This window comes from Capsaspora owczarzaki (genome assembly GCF_000151315.2).
Source record: "Capsaspora owczarzaki ATCC 30864 unplaced genomic scaffold supercont2.1, whole genome shotgun sequence".
Classification (NCBI taxonomy): domain Eukaryota; class Filasterea; order Ministeriida; family Capsasporidae; genus Capsaspora; species Capsaspora owczarzaki.
In genome coordinates this window covers 1,863,745-1,876,502 of record NW_011887292.1, presented here as the reverse complement: position 1 = coordinate 1,876,502, position 12,758 = coordinate 1,863,745, and the positions used below count along the sequence as shown (strand labels likewise).

At 54.2% G+C, this 12,758-nt stretch overlaps 4 protein-coding genes across 4 annotated transcripts; 2 read left to right on the top strand and 2 right to left on the bottom strand.

Annotated features, from left to right (window-relative positions):
* Positions 1 to 173: 173 nt before the first annotated feature.
* Positions 174 to 1,519, bottom strand: CAOG_00565 (hypothetical protein; the record flags this gene model as incomplete). The annotated part of the gene is made up of 1 exon (XM_004365379.2): positions 174 to 1,519. The coding sequence occupies exon 1, from the start codon at positions 1,479 to 1,481 to the stop codon at positions 174 to 176; it is 1,308 nt and encodes a 435-aa protein (XP_004365436.1). The 5' UTR covers positions 1,482 to 1,519.
* Positions 1,520 to 1,600: 81 nt separating this feature from the next.
* CAOG_00564 (hypothetical protein) lies at positions 1,601 to 7,239 on the top strand. The gene is made up of 6 exons (XM_004365378.2): positions 1,601 to 2,561; positions 2,678 to 3,424; positions 3,551 to 5,017; positions 5,122 to 5,953; positions 6,206 to 6,738; positions 6,827 to 7,239. Exons 1-6 carry the CDS (start codon positions 1,644 to 1,646, stop codon positions 7,172 to 7,174), a joined length of 4,845 nt encoding a protein of 1,614 aa, XP_004365435.2. The 5' UTR covers positions 1,601 to 1,643; the 3' UTR covers positions 7,175 to 7,239.
* A 943-nt stretch (positions 7,240 to 8,182) lies between these two features.
* CAOG_00563 (deoxyribonuclease II family protein) lies at positions 8,183 to 9,644 on the top strand (the record flags this gene model as incomplete). The annotated part of the gene is made up of 5 exons (XM_004365377.1): positions 8,183 to 8,278; positions 8,387 to 8,536; positions 8,655 to 8,793; positions 8,882 to 9,018; positions 9,126 to 9,644. The coding sequence occupies 5 exons, from the start codon at positions 8,183 to 8,185 to the stop codon at positions 9,642 to 9,644; spliced, it is 1,041 nt and encodes a 346-aa protein (XP_004365434.1).
* A 56-nt stretch (positions 9,645 to 9,700) lies between these two features.
* Positions 9,701 to 12,554, bottom strand: CAOG_00562 (hypothetical protein). The gene is made up of 2 exons (XM_004365376.2): positions 12,302 to 12,554; positions 9,701 to 11,429 (listed from the first exon to the last, which is right to left on the bottom strand). Exons 1-2 carry the CDS (start codon positions 12,523 to 12,525, stop codon positions 10,049 to 10,051), a joined length of 1,605 nt encoding a protein of 534 aa, XP_004365433.1. The 5' UTR covers positions 12,526 to 12,554; the 3' UTR covers positions 9,701 to 10,048.
* Positions 12,555 to 12,758: the final 204 nt, after the last annotated feature.

The following is a 12,758-nucleotide window of genomic DNA, read 5'->3' as shown; positions in this document are numbered from 1 at the left end:
AAGGAAAGAAAAAGGAACACAAAATGTACCAGCACACCCATTTCACACTCAAACACACTGCCCACATCCTTCGCTACTGAAGCCGCTACGTCAGCATCAGTCGCACCAGTGATCTCTCGGAAACGACACCGACACGGCAGCTGCTGCTGTGAACATGCCGTTCGTTGGCAAGCTCATGCAGCAAGAAACTTATCCCAAAGCCCCCAAACAGAGTCAACCAGCGAGTCGATCAGCGGCTGATCGTTCGGCGCCGAGACGTTCGAGTAAGTGTACTCGGACCGAATCTGACGTTCGATGGCACGCAGAGCCCGGACATGCCGACGGAAGAGCGGGTCAGAGTCGGCCGACTGCAGCGCGAGTGGAGATGCAGGAAGGCTGCGCGGCGGGGCGCGGTGATGCAGAGAAGCCAGGGCGCGAGATCTTTGGGAAATGCGCACATTGTCCGAGTGGACGACTTGGACGGTTGAGGAGTCAAAGTGGGTCTGTCGTGCTGCAGGCGGCGTGAAGAACGCCGGGCGCTTTTTACCCCGGCTCTTGTATCCAGCCATCTGTCTAATATCTACCATAGAGCCTCTCAAGGTCTCTACAGAGACGTGCTGTAACTGCTGCTGCTGATATTGTACGGTCTCGAATTTCCCTCCCCGAGCAAGCGAGGCAGAGTCAGCCGCATGTCGGTTGTTCGCGCTTGCGTTGACGGATGGAACTGGAGATGGTTCTTGCTGCAACAACGTTGTGCGATCTGCTGTTCGACGAGTTGGTAGAGAATGCGAATTTCGCTGCTTGCGCGGGACGCGTTTCTCAGACAACTGTTGCGTTGAAGCACTCACACCAGCGCCATCATCATGCATGGAACGATCGCTGCTGGCTTCATCATCGTCATCCTCGTCCTCATTATCGTTGCTAGCGTTCACTGTCGTTTCATCTGCGTTGCCGGCACGCTTGAACTTGTCGTCGCGGTCATTCTCGATGTGGGATGGTTTGGATTGGTTTGCGGAATTCAATACCAAGTCGTCCTCCTCCTGGTGAGAGATCCCGTCGTCGCCATAGCCGTCATCATCATCATCGACAACAGCTTCACTGCTCGTCTGCGTCCACCCGGTAGCAGCATCGGCATCAGCATCGGCATCGTGATTGTCCCGGATGGCGGTCAGTGAGGAATGCTGGTGTTGCTGAATTCCCGCCGTCGAGGCAGGGTTCTGGTCCTCGTCTGGAGCTGCTTCGTTCGCCGGACTCTGGTGGGGGTGAGGGTGCTGTGCGTGGTGGTGTCCGCGGTGGTGCGGCGCTTCCATGTGGTCGTATGCGACTGCGGGAAGTGAGCGAAGGCCGTAAGCGCTTGAGCGACCGCTGCTCCCGCCAAACTGCTGGCTGTCCTGCGGCAGATCGTTGCCATCACTGCGAGCAGTACCATTGTCCGGTTCTGCTGTCGTCCCAAACAAATTGTCCACAATCGCCGAGCGAACGGCTGCAACCAACCCAGACATGATGCTCTTGAAAAGATGACCTAAAAACAATCAAAAAAAAAAAAAAAAATAAAAAAATAAAGCCTGAACTGAGATTGGCAATCAATCCTTTTTTTTTTTTTTTTTTTTTTTTTCACTTGCTCTCCTTCAGATTTGTCCGTGTCGGTTGCGTTGTTGCCACACATGGACCCGCTGCCGACGCGTATTGCGCAAGCCGACTCGAAGCTGCAGATGGATCCTGCGTCCGAGCTCGCAGCGGCGCTGGACCGTCCGACAGCTCGAGGTGATTGGGCTGAGCCCTCGGGTGCTGCTGACGTTGCTGACGCTGCTGCTGATGGTGCTGCTACTGCTACTGCTGCGGATCTACTGCACCTGCTGCCGCTGGAGGCCAAGATTGTCGACACGATTCTGTTGTTCAACAGCGTGTCCAAGGACGATGGCACGTTTGACACGTTTCCCGAGATTGACAGCCCCGACTGGAAGAGCTTCATCGAGACTGTTCCGCTGTTCTGCTTCCCGTCAGAGTCATGGCTCGTGGAGCAGCCCGCGACGCCCTTTGCGAGGGGCAGCCAGGCCACCATGCCGGCCGTCGTGCGTGGCAGAAGCGTCTCCGACGAGTCATCCGGCAGTGCGAGCAACGCCACGGCGGCCCGCGAGCCCTACTTTCGATCGCACTCGTTTGTGCTCACAGATGCGCTCGGTTGCCATCGCTACGGCGTGTGCACCGTTCTTCTGACGCCAACCGGGCAGCCAGTCACTGACCATACACGGACGCAACGTGCGCATCAGCGTGCGTCAAACCAGTCAACGCAGTCTGCGCCGGACGCGTTGGAGTCGGCGTCCATCGGCCAGCTGCGCCGGACAAGTCGCGGTCGCAAGTCGTTGTCCCTGCCTTCCACCATGCTCCAAACCGCGTTAAACTATGCCGATCCCGTCATCTCCAGATTCCCCGACGTGCCAGGTTGCACGTGGCGCGCCGTCGCGCTTCTTTCCAGGCTGCCCTTGTTTGACTCTTTGTTTAAAATTTCGCGCTCGTTGCTCGGCATCTGGTCGGATACTCCCGAAGAGCTTGACAACTGGTGTCTTCACCTGACCTACTCGGTACGCCTCGAACGAACGATCGGGGTCGGGGTCGGGGTCCTTGTTTGATGCAAATCGTTTCGCAAAATGTGTGGTTTTTTTTTTTTTTGGACTCACTGTTTCATCGATCGTCGCAGCTCCCAACACCACCTGTCGGCGGCCTCAGTGTCGAATTCCAAGTCGGTTCCGAGCTGGTGTCGGTCTCGCGCCCAGCCTCCCGTCGCCTTGTGGACGTGGACACTTCCGTTTTGCTGAGCACGCTTTCGCCAAGCAGCATCCTCCAGGTTTACGGTTCGCTCCTGCTGGAAAAGTCAGTGATTCTACATTCGACCAACCTGGAGGCTTTGACCGCCACGTGCGAGAGTTTCCGGTCGCTCCTGTTTCCGTTTGAGTGGGAGCATGTCTACATTCCGATTCTCCCGCCCTCCTTGCTGTTGGTTGTCCAGTCTCCCGCCCCTTTCTTTCTCGGAATGCACACGGATGCATTTCTGGAATGCAGCGACGAGATTGACGAGGGCGTCGTTGTTGTCGATCTCGAAGCGGATATCATTCGCAATGGCGCGACGCTCGGTCGCAACCATCATCTCAAGCTGCTCAAGCTACTGCAACAAGCCCAGCAGCGCCGATTTGAAGAGAGATACGACACGCCGCGTCCTCGTCGATCAGCAGTTGCGCTGGCTGATGTGGCGCCGGGCGAGTCGATCCAGCCTGCCTCCAAGCGCGGCGCTGACGAAACGGTTCACAGCCTGCTGCTGGATGCCTTTGCTATGTTTGGATGGCGGTTTGCTGCTGCCATTGCTTGTTATCACGACGACTCGACGAGCGAACTCGACGTAATTGCCCTTTGTGCTGCCCATCCCGAGCTTGACTCCAAGTTTGTTGAGGTAACAAGAAGCAAGTGGCTGCCCACTGTTGCACTGTTTCTCGTCGAATGCTAAGCCCTTTTGAAACGCTTGTTTTTTCTTTGTTCGCGTTGTGTCTCACTTTGCATCTTCCCCCGCGTTTGTCAGAGCTTTTGCGAAACAAGCGCCTACTTTCGATTACTTGACAATTCAAGATTGCGTGCAAGACTCGGCTCTTCACCCTTGAGAGCACCAGAGTGGACGAGCGCTCGGGCACACCTCGCCCTCAAAGTGCCGCCTCCAGTGTCAAGTGCCACTGAAGGCTACCATAGCAGGCTACTTGGCAAACGATTCTTGCAGCTCTCTTCTTCGTTGCTGCCCCTTTTCCTGTGGAAGCCTACCGAGTTTCTGGTTGAATTTTTAACGGTAGCCATCGACCGTCAGCATAGTCAACTTCAACTGCAAGGCGCTCTCACCGCCACATTTGACGCGACGCTTTGCGACCTCGTGATGATGCGTGCGAGCGCGCTCTTCTCCATGAAACTCTATGCGTGCGCGGTGCAAGATATCCTCATCCTCCTGGAGCTGTGTCGCCCCAAGCCGCAACAGAGCGAGCAGCCGCAACAGAAAGAGCCGTCGCAGCCACCCTTCCACAGCACAGTGCTGCGCGACTGCATTCACATCATCAAGGAAGACGTTCCTCCAGAACTCGTGCACAAGCTTCATCCAGCCCTGTGGGAGCTGTTGAATTCCAGCTCGACAGCGATCGCGCCACCGTCGGCGACAGAGCTCATGGTCCACCCTTTCTGTGCACATGCGACTGGCAGTCATTCGTCTCGCAACTCAGCCATTGATCCATCTCTCTCGAACGATTCCTACCTGTCCTCGACAGAGAAAGGGGCGTTGCAACAGCAGCAGGCGCTTGCGGACAGGCCCAAACTGGCCTCAGCCCAGTCGACCGTGGATGCAGCCTTGGTTCAGGATATTGCCATGCGACGGCCATCAGTGGCGCTGACATCCGCTACGATGCGGCGCAGAATGTCGATTGCTCCACAGTCCCTCATTCCGACGTCGGCGCGCCGACTCTACAAGCAGCCCACCCAGGCAGAGCCGACCGAGGCAAGCAAGCAGCCAGCGAGTCCCGTGGGTTCACCAGCCGACTCCAATCGGCTGTTGATTCTGAATGCCACGAGCTCCGCAGCCAAGTCCCGGCCGCTGCCGCTGCTTCCTGGGCGTGTGCTCGAATCGAACGGATTTCAAGTTTTGCAACAGGGCATGCGCACAAGAGCGTCCGTCACTGCCCACTCAATCATTTCGCCAGCAACTTCAGTCAGTTCGCTATCCGCTGCATCGTCCGAAGAAGACTTGCTGCCGCCTCTGGACCATTTATCTGCCCTGGAACTGTCCATCCAAATGCTGGAAATTCTGGCCGAGCTCTTCCGCATCATCGGCCACACAGAGGCGACAGGCTTTGTGGTGTCCGATCCCAGCCGCGTTGCGCTCATTTCATACACATCTGCCTTCCAGAACTTTGCGCGTTTTGCCGAGCAGCTCAGCACCGTGCAAATCCACAAAGTATTTGCGAGCATTGAGGAAAAGTTGTGTTTCTTCCTGAACATTCGATCCGCACTTTTGGTATGCATGTTTTGGCGATGGATTCCTAGAGATTGGTTCTGGCGATGCTCAATTTTTTTTTCCAAATCTGCTGTTCCTCTTCTTTTTCCTGCTGCTTTCAACAGATGCACGCCGTGCTCGAACTGGGCGGCCCGACTTATCGCCATCAATGGCAGTTCCTGTATTCGATCGCGCGGTACCAACTCGGTGGGCGGCTGTACTCTGTTGCAGACATTGACGAGACGATTTTGCGATACTCGGATCCGCTGACCTCAGCTCCCCTCGCCAGCACCGGAAAATCCAAGACTACGACCACCACTCCGCCGCTTCGGCGTGGCCTGTCCCGAGGCGTTCGGCAAATGAGTGTGCGAACGAGGTCGCGAGCGACCGATCTGGACGAGTTTGTTTCGCCAAACGGTAGCAAGTCCAACCTTTGCGAGCCCTCCCAGGCATCACCGCATCAGGCAACGTCGCAACCGTCCAACCCTGTCCAGGGTGGTGCATCATCTGCCAAAACGCGTCAGCAACAGTTGGTAAACTCGCTCACTCCGAGCCAACTTATTTCGCAAGACCTAGCTCTCCACGAGAATTTCCGGTTCATTTCTTTTGCCTGCTTCAACGGCACCAATTCGTCGCCGTTTGTGCAAATTTACAAGCCAGACACTGTGTGGGAGCAGCTGCGGATGGGAGCCGTGCTCTTTGTCAACGAGCAGGTTTCCGTACTTTCCCCAAGCGTTGTACTTCCAGTGCATTTCCGCTGGTACTTTGATGACTTTGGCGAGCAAAAGAAGGACATTGTGAACTGGTTGCTATCGCTCCCCGAGTCACAGGCTGCTGTGGCACTTTCGACTCTGAGTGCGGCAGAGCGACGACGTCTCTCCATTGAGATTCGAAAGCCCGCGTGGCATTTCCGTCTGCACTGGCTCGAACTGGATCCGTTGTCTCCGAATGCACCTGGTAAGACCATTACGATGGGGGAAAGGAGGGGGTTGGAAGCGAAAAACAAAAGAAGAAAGAAAGAAAAAAAAAAGGAAGCTTCCAACCAACCAGCCAGACAGATGCTAGTGACGATTTTGTTTGGTTTGACTTTTGTTGTTTGCTCATTTCTTTGTTGGCCGTCTTCATTTGTCTACTGCTCTCCTCCCCGTTTCTCCGTTCTACCTCTGCTCCTCCTCCTCATCCTCTCTTCACGCTGGTCCATCTGTATAGCTCTCCAAACTCTGCGTGTCAAGGTGCACACTGGAGGCGACAGGTGCAACTTTGACCTCGAGCAATGCGCGCTTTCCATCCAACTGCAAGGCGACCGGGACCAGTTGACTCCATATGTCGCGTTGGAAGAAAATGGAGACGCCGCCTCCTTTACCATCGGGTCTTCAACCAGTTTCAAAATCTTGGTCCCTAGCCACGTGAGTGTTGGCTCGATTGTCAAGGCTCGCTTGCGCGTTTCGTCCCGGCCACGGGCTGTCCAAGCGCGACCACGCCGCGGTAACACGACTCCGGATGCCACTCAGGTACTGGGGCCTGAAGGCAGGTCTGGAGCAGGGGCTCTTGCGACGAACGACCGGGAGGAGGACGACGTTGCCGAGCTGTTTGATCTTTCTGCCACCGACTTGTGGTGGCTTCCCAGCAGCGTTTCCATCGGGTTGGATCTTGATACAACGCCACAAACCCTGTTGGTCAACGAGCAAGTGATGGACGGCGTGACCCGGGACGTGAGCTTTTCCCCACTGCGAATTTTTGAGGTACCGCTCGCTCTTCTCGCTGGCTGCATTGCCATCTGCATGGCTGCATTGCCTTTGAATTGATTTTTTTTTTTCGTTTGTGTTGTAGGTTACACTCCATACTGCTCACTCTCAGAGCGTCAACGTGTCCGCGTCCGTGCAGTTTGTTGGCGCCCACGGCTTCAGCGCGCCGTACCGCGTTACGCCAGGGTCGGCCAGCAACTACATGAAATTCACAGGAGAGTCTCCAACCATGTTCATCATCGACACTCCCGCCCCCATTGGAGACCTCACTGGCATCAAGCTTCGAATTGACGGCTTCTCCTTGTTCTCGTCCCGCAAGTGGAAACTCGACCGGATTGAAGTGTACGAGCCGCTGGCTCTGAGCACTCGTATTTTCATTACCAACCACGTTGTTCGCTTGGACGACGAGAACAACTGGGTCTTGTTTTCCTAAACCGCCCTGGAAAGTTCGTCGAATCCTGTTCCCTTTGTCATCATTACACGACTCATTGTTGTTTGAGTTTTCGTTCGCTTTTGTTGTTGTTGTTGTTGTTGTTGTTGTTGATCCCGACGGATGCTTGAGAGGCTTGAGAAGGTCGATTTAGCAATGAGCCATTTTCTTTCGCTCGTTCCGTTTTTGGAGTTTCCAATCTACTCAGTGTTCTCTTCCCACTCTTCTTGCATGCTGGGGCGCAACCCTTCTCTGGCCGCGGCCTGCATGGCTGCATGGCTGTCTTGTTGTGCGCCATCTCTAACACTGCCTCCGTCAGCGCTGGCGTCTCATGCTTGAACGAGGTCAGTTTCGAAAGCAAGCGACCCAACAAAAAGAAAAAGAAGCAAAAAACGCTCCGCTCGATTGCTTGAGACCGGCTGGTTTTGCTCTGTGCGCTTGTGTCGTCGTTGCGCACCTGGCACTCCTTTGTGCGTCTCGGTGTTCTATCTCAGATGCGCGACGTGCGCAGAGCGAGCCGTGTGCAGTGCACCGCCAGCGGTTGGAGCGAGGTGGGGCGATGGCTGGCACGTTGAGGTTTTAGCCTGATTGATTGGCCTCGTGAGTGTGTCAAGCTCTTTGCCTGCTGTCTGCCTGCTGCTGCCCAACGAGCGACGAGCCACCACGACTTGTCCATCGTGAGCCTTGCTTCTAAGTCACTGTGTCGGTGTCCAGGACGCGCTCCAGCACGGCCGCTTGCAGAACAGACCAGCAGCAATGCGTGTCACACACAAACGCCGATTTTTTTTTTATTTTTTTTTTTTTTTGGTTTTATTGCTTACTTTTTTTGGTTGATTTTTTTTTTTTTTTTTTTTTTTTGTCTTTTGGGTTACGACGCCAATGTTTTCCATTCTTGTTCCCAACGTGCGCAGTCACTTTGAAAGTGTGTTCTCATGGTTGTACATGTTGATTTGATATTTTGCGAACGATCGTGTGTGCGCGTAGAGCGGTCAACCGGTCGATTGGTTTATTATGCTCAAGCTCCCGGTCAACTCGTCCAGCTCAAACACCTTCATGAAAACAGGCAATGCATATGCTTACATGGACTCGACCATTTCGTCCTTCAAGGTAGCTCGGTGCTTTTAGGTTGCAATGTGACCGACAACCTCGTCAACCGTGAACAAACAAACAAACAAACAACTCACTTGCTGCAACCTAAATTTTTCACCATCGCAGCTCTCCAGCATTGGTCTCAACGATAACACGCATGGTGCTGCCGCGCTGACGCTCCAGCAATTCTACAATGCGGGCGCAGACGTGAGCCATGTATTTTATGACGACGAGTCTCCCGACAACAAAACCCACGATTCCAACGGTCACACCAAGGTTGGCCCTTGCAGCAGCAGCAGCAGCAGTAGCATATTGTTGATTGAACCCTTGCTTTCTTGTTTTGCTGACCGGCCTGCTTTTCCTTTGACCACGGTCATGGATGTGTGGATCGCAGGGTGTTGTTGGCCTGGACGACTCGGCAGGCCTCTGGATGGTGCACAGCGTTCCTCGCTACCCTCCATACCAAGCGTCGGGCTACAGCTATCCCGACTACGCCACGACCTTCGGCCAATCATTCTTCTGCATGAGTCTCTGTAAGTGCGCAAAGGTTTCACGTCGCACTTTCATTCTTTGATTTTGACTTTTTTTTTCTTTTTTTTTTCCCCCTTGATGGTGCTCTAGCGTTGAGCACATTGCAAACGGTTTCACAACAGATGCAGCTCAACCATCCGTACGTGTTTGAGTCCAAGCTGACCACTGCCACAAGCCAGAAGGTTCCAGCGCTCGCTGGCATTGTCAATGGCGTGCACGTCTCTGTGGTATGCAATCCCGCTCGATTGGGTTGAAGGGTTGTGCGCAAAACCAGATGGCAACTCACATGCTAATGCCCCCCCCACCCTCGTGCTTGCCACACCCCTTGTTGCAGAGCGCTTCCAACATTACCGCGTTCCAGACGCTCGGTGGTGTCCCGTTGACGGCCTTTTCCAAAACCTCGACTTGGAACCAAGATCTGTACATGGATCTCGTGCAGCCTTACTACAAGCAGAGCATGCTGATTGAAACGTGGACGAACGGCATCAATCCTGTAAGCCTTGCTGCTACCAATAGTCTTGATCAGAGTCACCCTCAACCCTGCGCCACTCACTCCCTGACACGGTTTGTTCCAAAACCCAAAACCCAGCTCCCGTCCGAATGCACCCCAAAGTTCCCCTACAATTCAATGAACGTTGCCGTTGTCGAATTTGCTGGAGGCTACGAGTACACGCGCTCCAGGGACCACAGCAAGTGGGCCATCAGTCAGAATGCCAACGAGAATGTGGTATGCATTGGCGACATTAACCGCCAGGCGTCGATGGCAACACGAGCCGGTGGCACAGTGTGCATTGTCAACAAGACCATCTGGACTGCCTTCAATAGCCTGATTGTTGCTGTCGATCCTTGCTAAATCTTAGTTTTGTTTTGTTGTGAATTAGAAAAAGTTTGCCGCCTTTTTTTTTGTTGCAGTGTGGAGCGGCAAACATGCAGCCTTGTCAACGTTTACTAGTCACGATGACAATTAAAAACCAAACAAAAAGAAGAAGAAGAAGAAATGGCAAACGAGACAACAAACGGAAAAAAAAAAAAAAATGCAAACACCCATTCACCGTGATCATCACAACACACACGATCGCCCCAAACAAATCGGGAACGAACAATGTCAAACAAACCAACAAACAAAAAAACTTGAAACAAACACACACACACACACACACGAAAAAAAAATGCATCAAGCAGACACCAGAGATCCGACAACACAACGCAAGTCCAAAACGGAAGCGCTGCCGAAAAAAAAACCCCCGCCTTGTGTTTTTAGTGCGCCTCGGATGCCATCTGTGCAAGCAACTTTGGTGGATAAAGCGATCGTGGCAGCACAGCGGGAAGAGGCTCGTCGGCCAATCGAACGTGAACAAAGTGCATGGCAAGGGCAAACTCTTCACAGTCGAGCTTGCCGTCCTTGTCGACGTCGGCGAGAACCCAAATCTTGCCAAGGACATCGCGTGGCAGCTTGGACTCGACCAAGACACTCTTGGCTTGGTTGCCGTCAATTTTGCCGTCGACGGGCTTGAGCGATTCAAAGATGCCGTAGAACTTGGCGCGCGAGTTTTCGTCAATCTGGTCGACGAGGAACTTGACGGTGGCGAACGGATTGGCGTTGGCGAGGGCGAAAGGGTTGGCCTCGCCGAGCTCGCCGAGGAGCTGCTCGGCCTTGGTGGCAGTGTCCTGCGGGAACTTGCGCATGAGTGCGGGAATATCGTTGGCCAAAACCTCGTCCATGGACTCGATGATTCGCTTGTCGAGCTTGGGGAACTTGCCAAAATCGTGCACCGACAGCAACTCCTTCATGCGGTTGAGGTCGGGGAAGTCTCCTGGCGGAATGCCGTGCTGGCGCTGGATTTTGACGCACTCTTCTTCGAGGTTGGCAATGAGCTCGGCTTGCTTGGCAGACTTGCCAAACATGGCCGGCATCTCGTTCTTGAGGTGGGAGATGATGAGGGCGTGCACCTTGGCCAAGCGAGCGCGCTTGACCAGTTCGTTGATTTTTCGTACTGCAGAGTTGCGGGGCAGTGCGCGCAGGTCGCTGAGCAGATCGCGCTGCTCGGCGTCAAACAGCCGCTTATTTTCGTCGTTGTGCAGAGGCTGGTCCCAGAACGAGCCAATGTACACGCGCATGACCTCGGGCGTCTGGATGACCTTGCCGAGCGACCACATGAGCGCGCCGTACACGCGCATGAGCTGCTGGCCGGTAATCATGTCTGCCTTATTCAACACCAGTCGGATTTTGTCGTCGTGGCCCTTGAGCGACGTAATCACACGCTTGAATTCGTCGCTAATATCCAACTTGTGGGCATCAAAGAGCAGCAGAATCAAGTCGCACTTTTCCGCAAACCACTCGGTGACCTGCACAAAGTCGTACGAGCGACCGAGACGTTGCTTCTCACCCGACAAGACACCGGGCGTGTCAATGATGGTCAGCTCCTCGAGAATCGGCGCTGGCGTTTCCGCGCCCTGGAATTTGCTGAGGAAGGCCGTGCCGAACTTGGTCAGGCCACGGAATGGTTTGTCTGCCTGCACGGCCAATGCGTTGCCGGGCGTCACGCGTTCTTCGTTGCCATACTGAATGGCGCAGAAGCGATCGGTGGTTGGTTCTGGGCCAATGTGCATGCCCGGAAAGTCGCGCTCGACGAGGTATCTTTTTTTTTTGTGCAGTGTAGATAGTGGGTGCAAAAGCAAAAGTGTTTGTGAGCCAGGTGAACAAAAGACAAGGCGGGATGCAGAGAGAGCGAGAGAGAGAGAGAGAGAGCGAGAGAGAGAGCGAGAGTGACGCGAGACAGACCACCACCGCGTGCTCAAGCAAACTGGCCCCACCCCCGGCCCCGGCTTTAGCAAGGACAGCGACAAGATCACGAACAAGTGCAGATCGCACTCGGCCACCGGGTGGGAATGGGCGACCGACATCACAGCACAAAGGATGCGCAACTGCGTCAACAACGGCTTTTTTCTTCTTCTTCTTCTTCTTCTTCCACCTTTGATTTGACGGCGGCGTTGCGCTCCAGCCCCATCAACAGAATGGCATCAGCCAACCCACCACGCAGACTTCCATCCGAAGCGAGGTCTGGCCCCAAGAACGCCGGGGAGGGGGGAGGGCGCCAACCGCAGCCCAGCCATTGTTATGACCTCTTTTTTTTTTTTTTTTTTTTTTTTTTTTTGTTTGAATTGGGCTTCAGTCAAAAGCAATGCGTTGCGCTGTCCCCCATCTCCTGCTGCCCAGCCTCGTTGAGACCGAGTAAGCAGGACGAACGACAAAGCAGTCAACGCTGGAAGACGATCAGAAATGCAACGCAACAGCCGAACAGCGAGTGCGATGCAGTGAACAAAGAAAGAAAGAAAGAAAGAAAAAAAAAAGTTTGTCGTTCCTTTCCTTTCGTTCTTTCCTCGCTTCTTGTTTGAGAACGAACGAGATCTCGCTATTGTTGCGTTTGTTGAGTTTTGTTGAAAGGGGGGGGGGGTTGTTGTGTTGTGTTGTCTGTGGACGGCCACACAAAAGCAAGCGTCCTGCCATACCGGATGAAGGTGGTTTTGCCGGTCGAGTACTGGCCGAGCATGAGGACCATCGGCCGCGCGTCAAAGTCAGAGTCGAGCATGTATGGCGAGTGGAAGTCGGCAAACTTGTACAGCTGCTCCAGCGGCAGCACCTTGGACTTGTACAGCTTCTTCAGGCCTTCCACCACCGCGCTCGTCACCTTGCGGTCGTCGCCGGGCGTCTTTTCCTTGTTCTTCTTGCCCATTGAAACAGGTTTTGGAAGTAAAGAAAAAAAAAAAGTGAGACTGAATCTTCGTTGTTGATGTCTTGATGTCTTGATTCTGGATTTGGATGAACGTTCGCGGAGGGATGCTCAAGTGGACAGACATATTACCAGGGTGGAGCAACAATGGCGGGGGAGGGAGAGCTCGTGTTGCCGCTCAAAGCCCGATCGTCCTGTAGCTCAGATGTTTCGCAATCCTAGACTTCCTCCTGCCC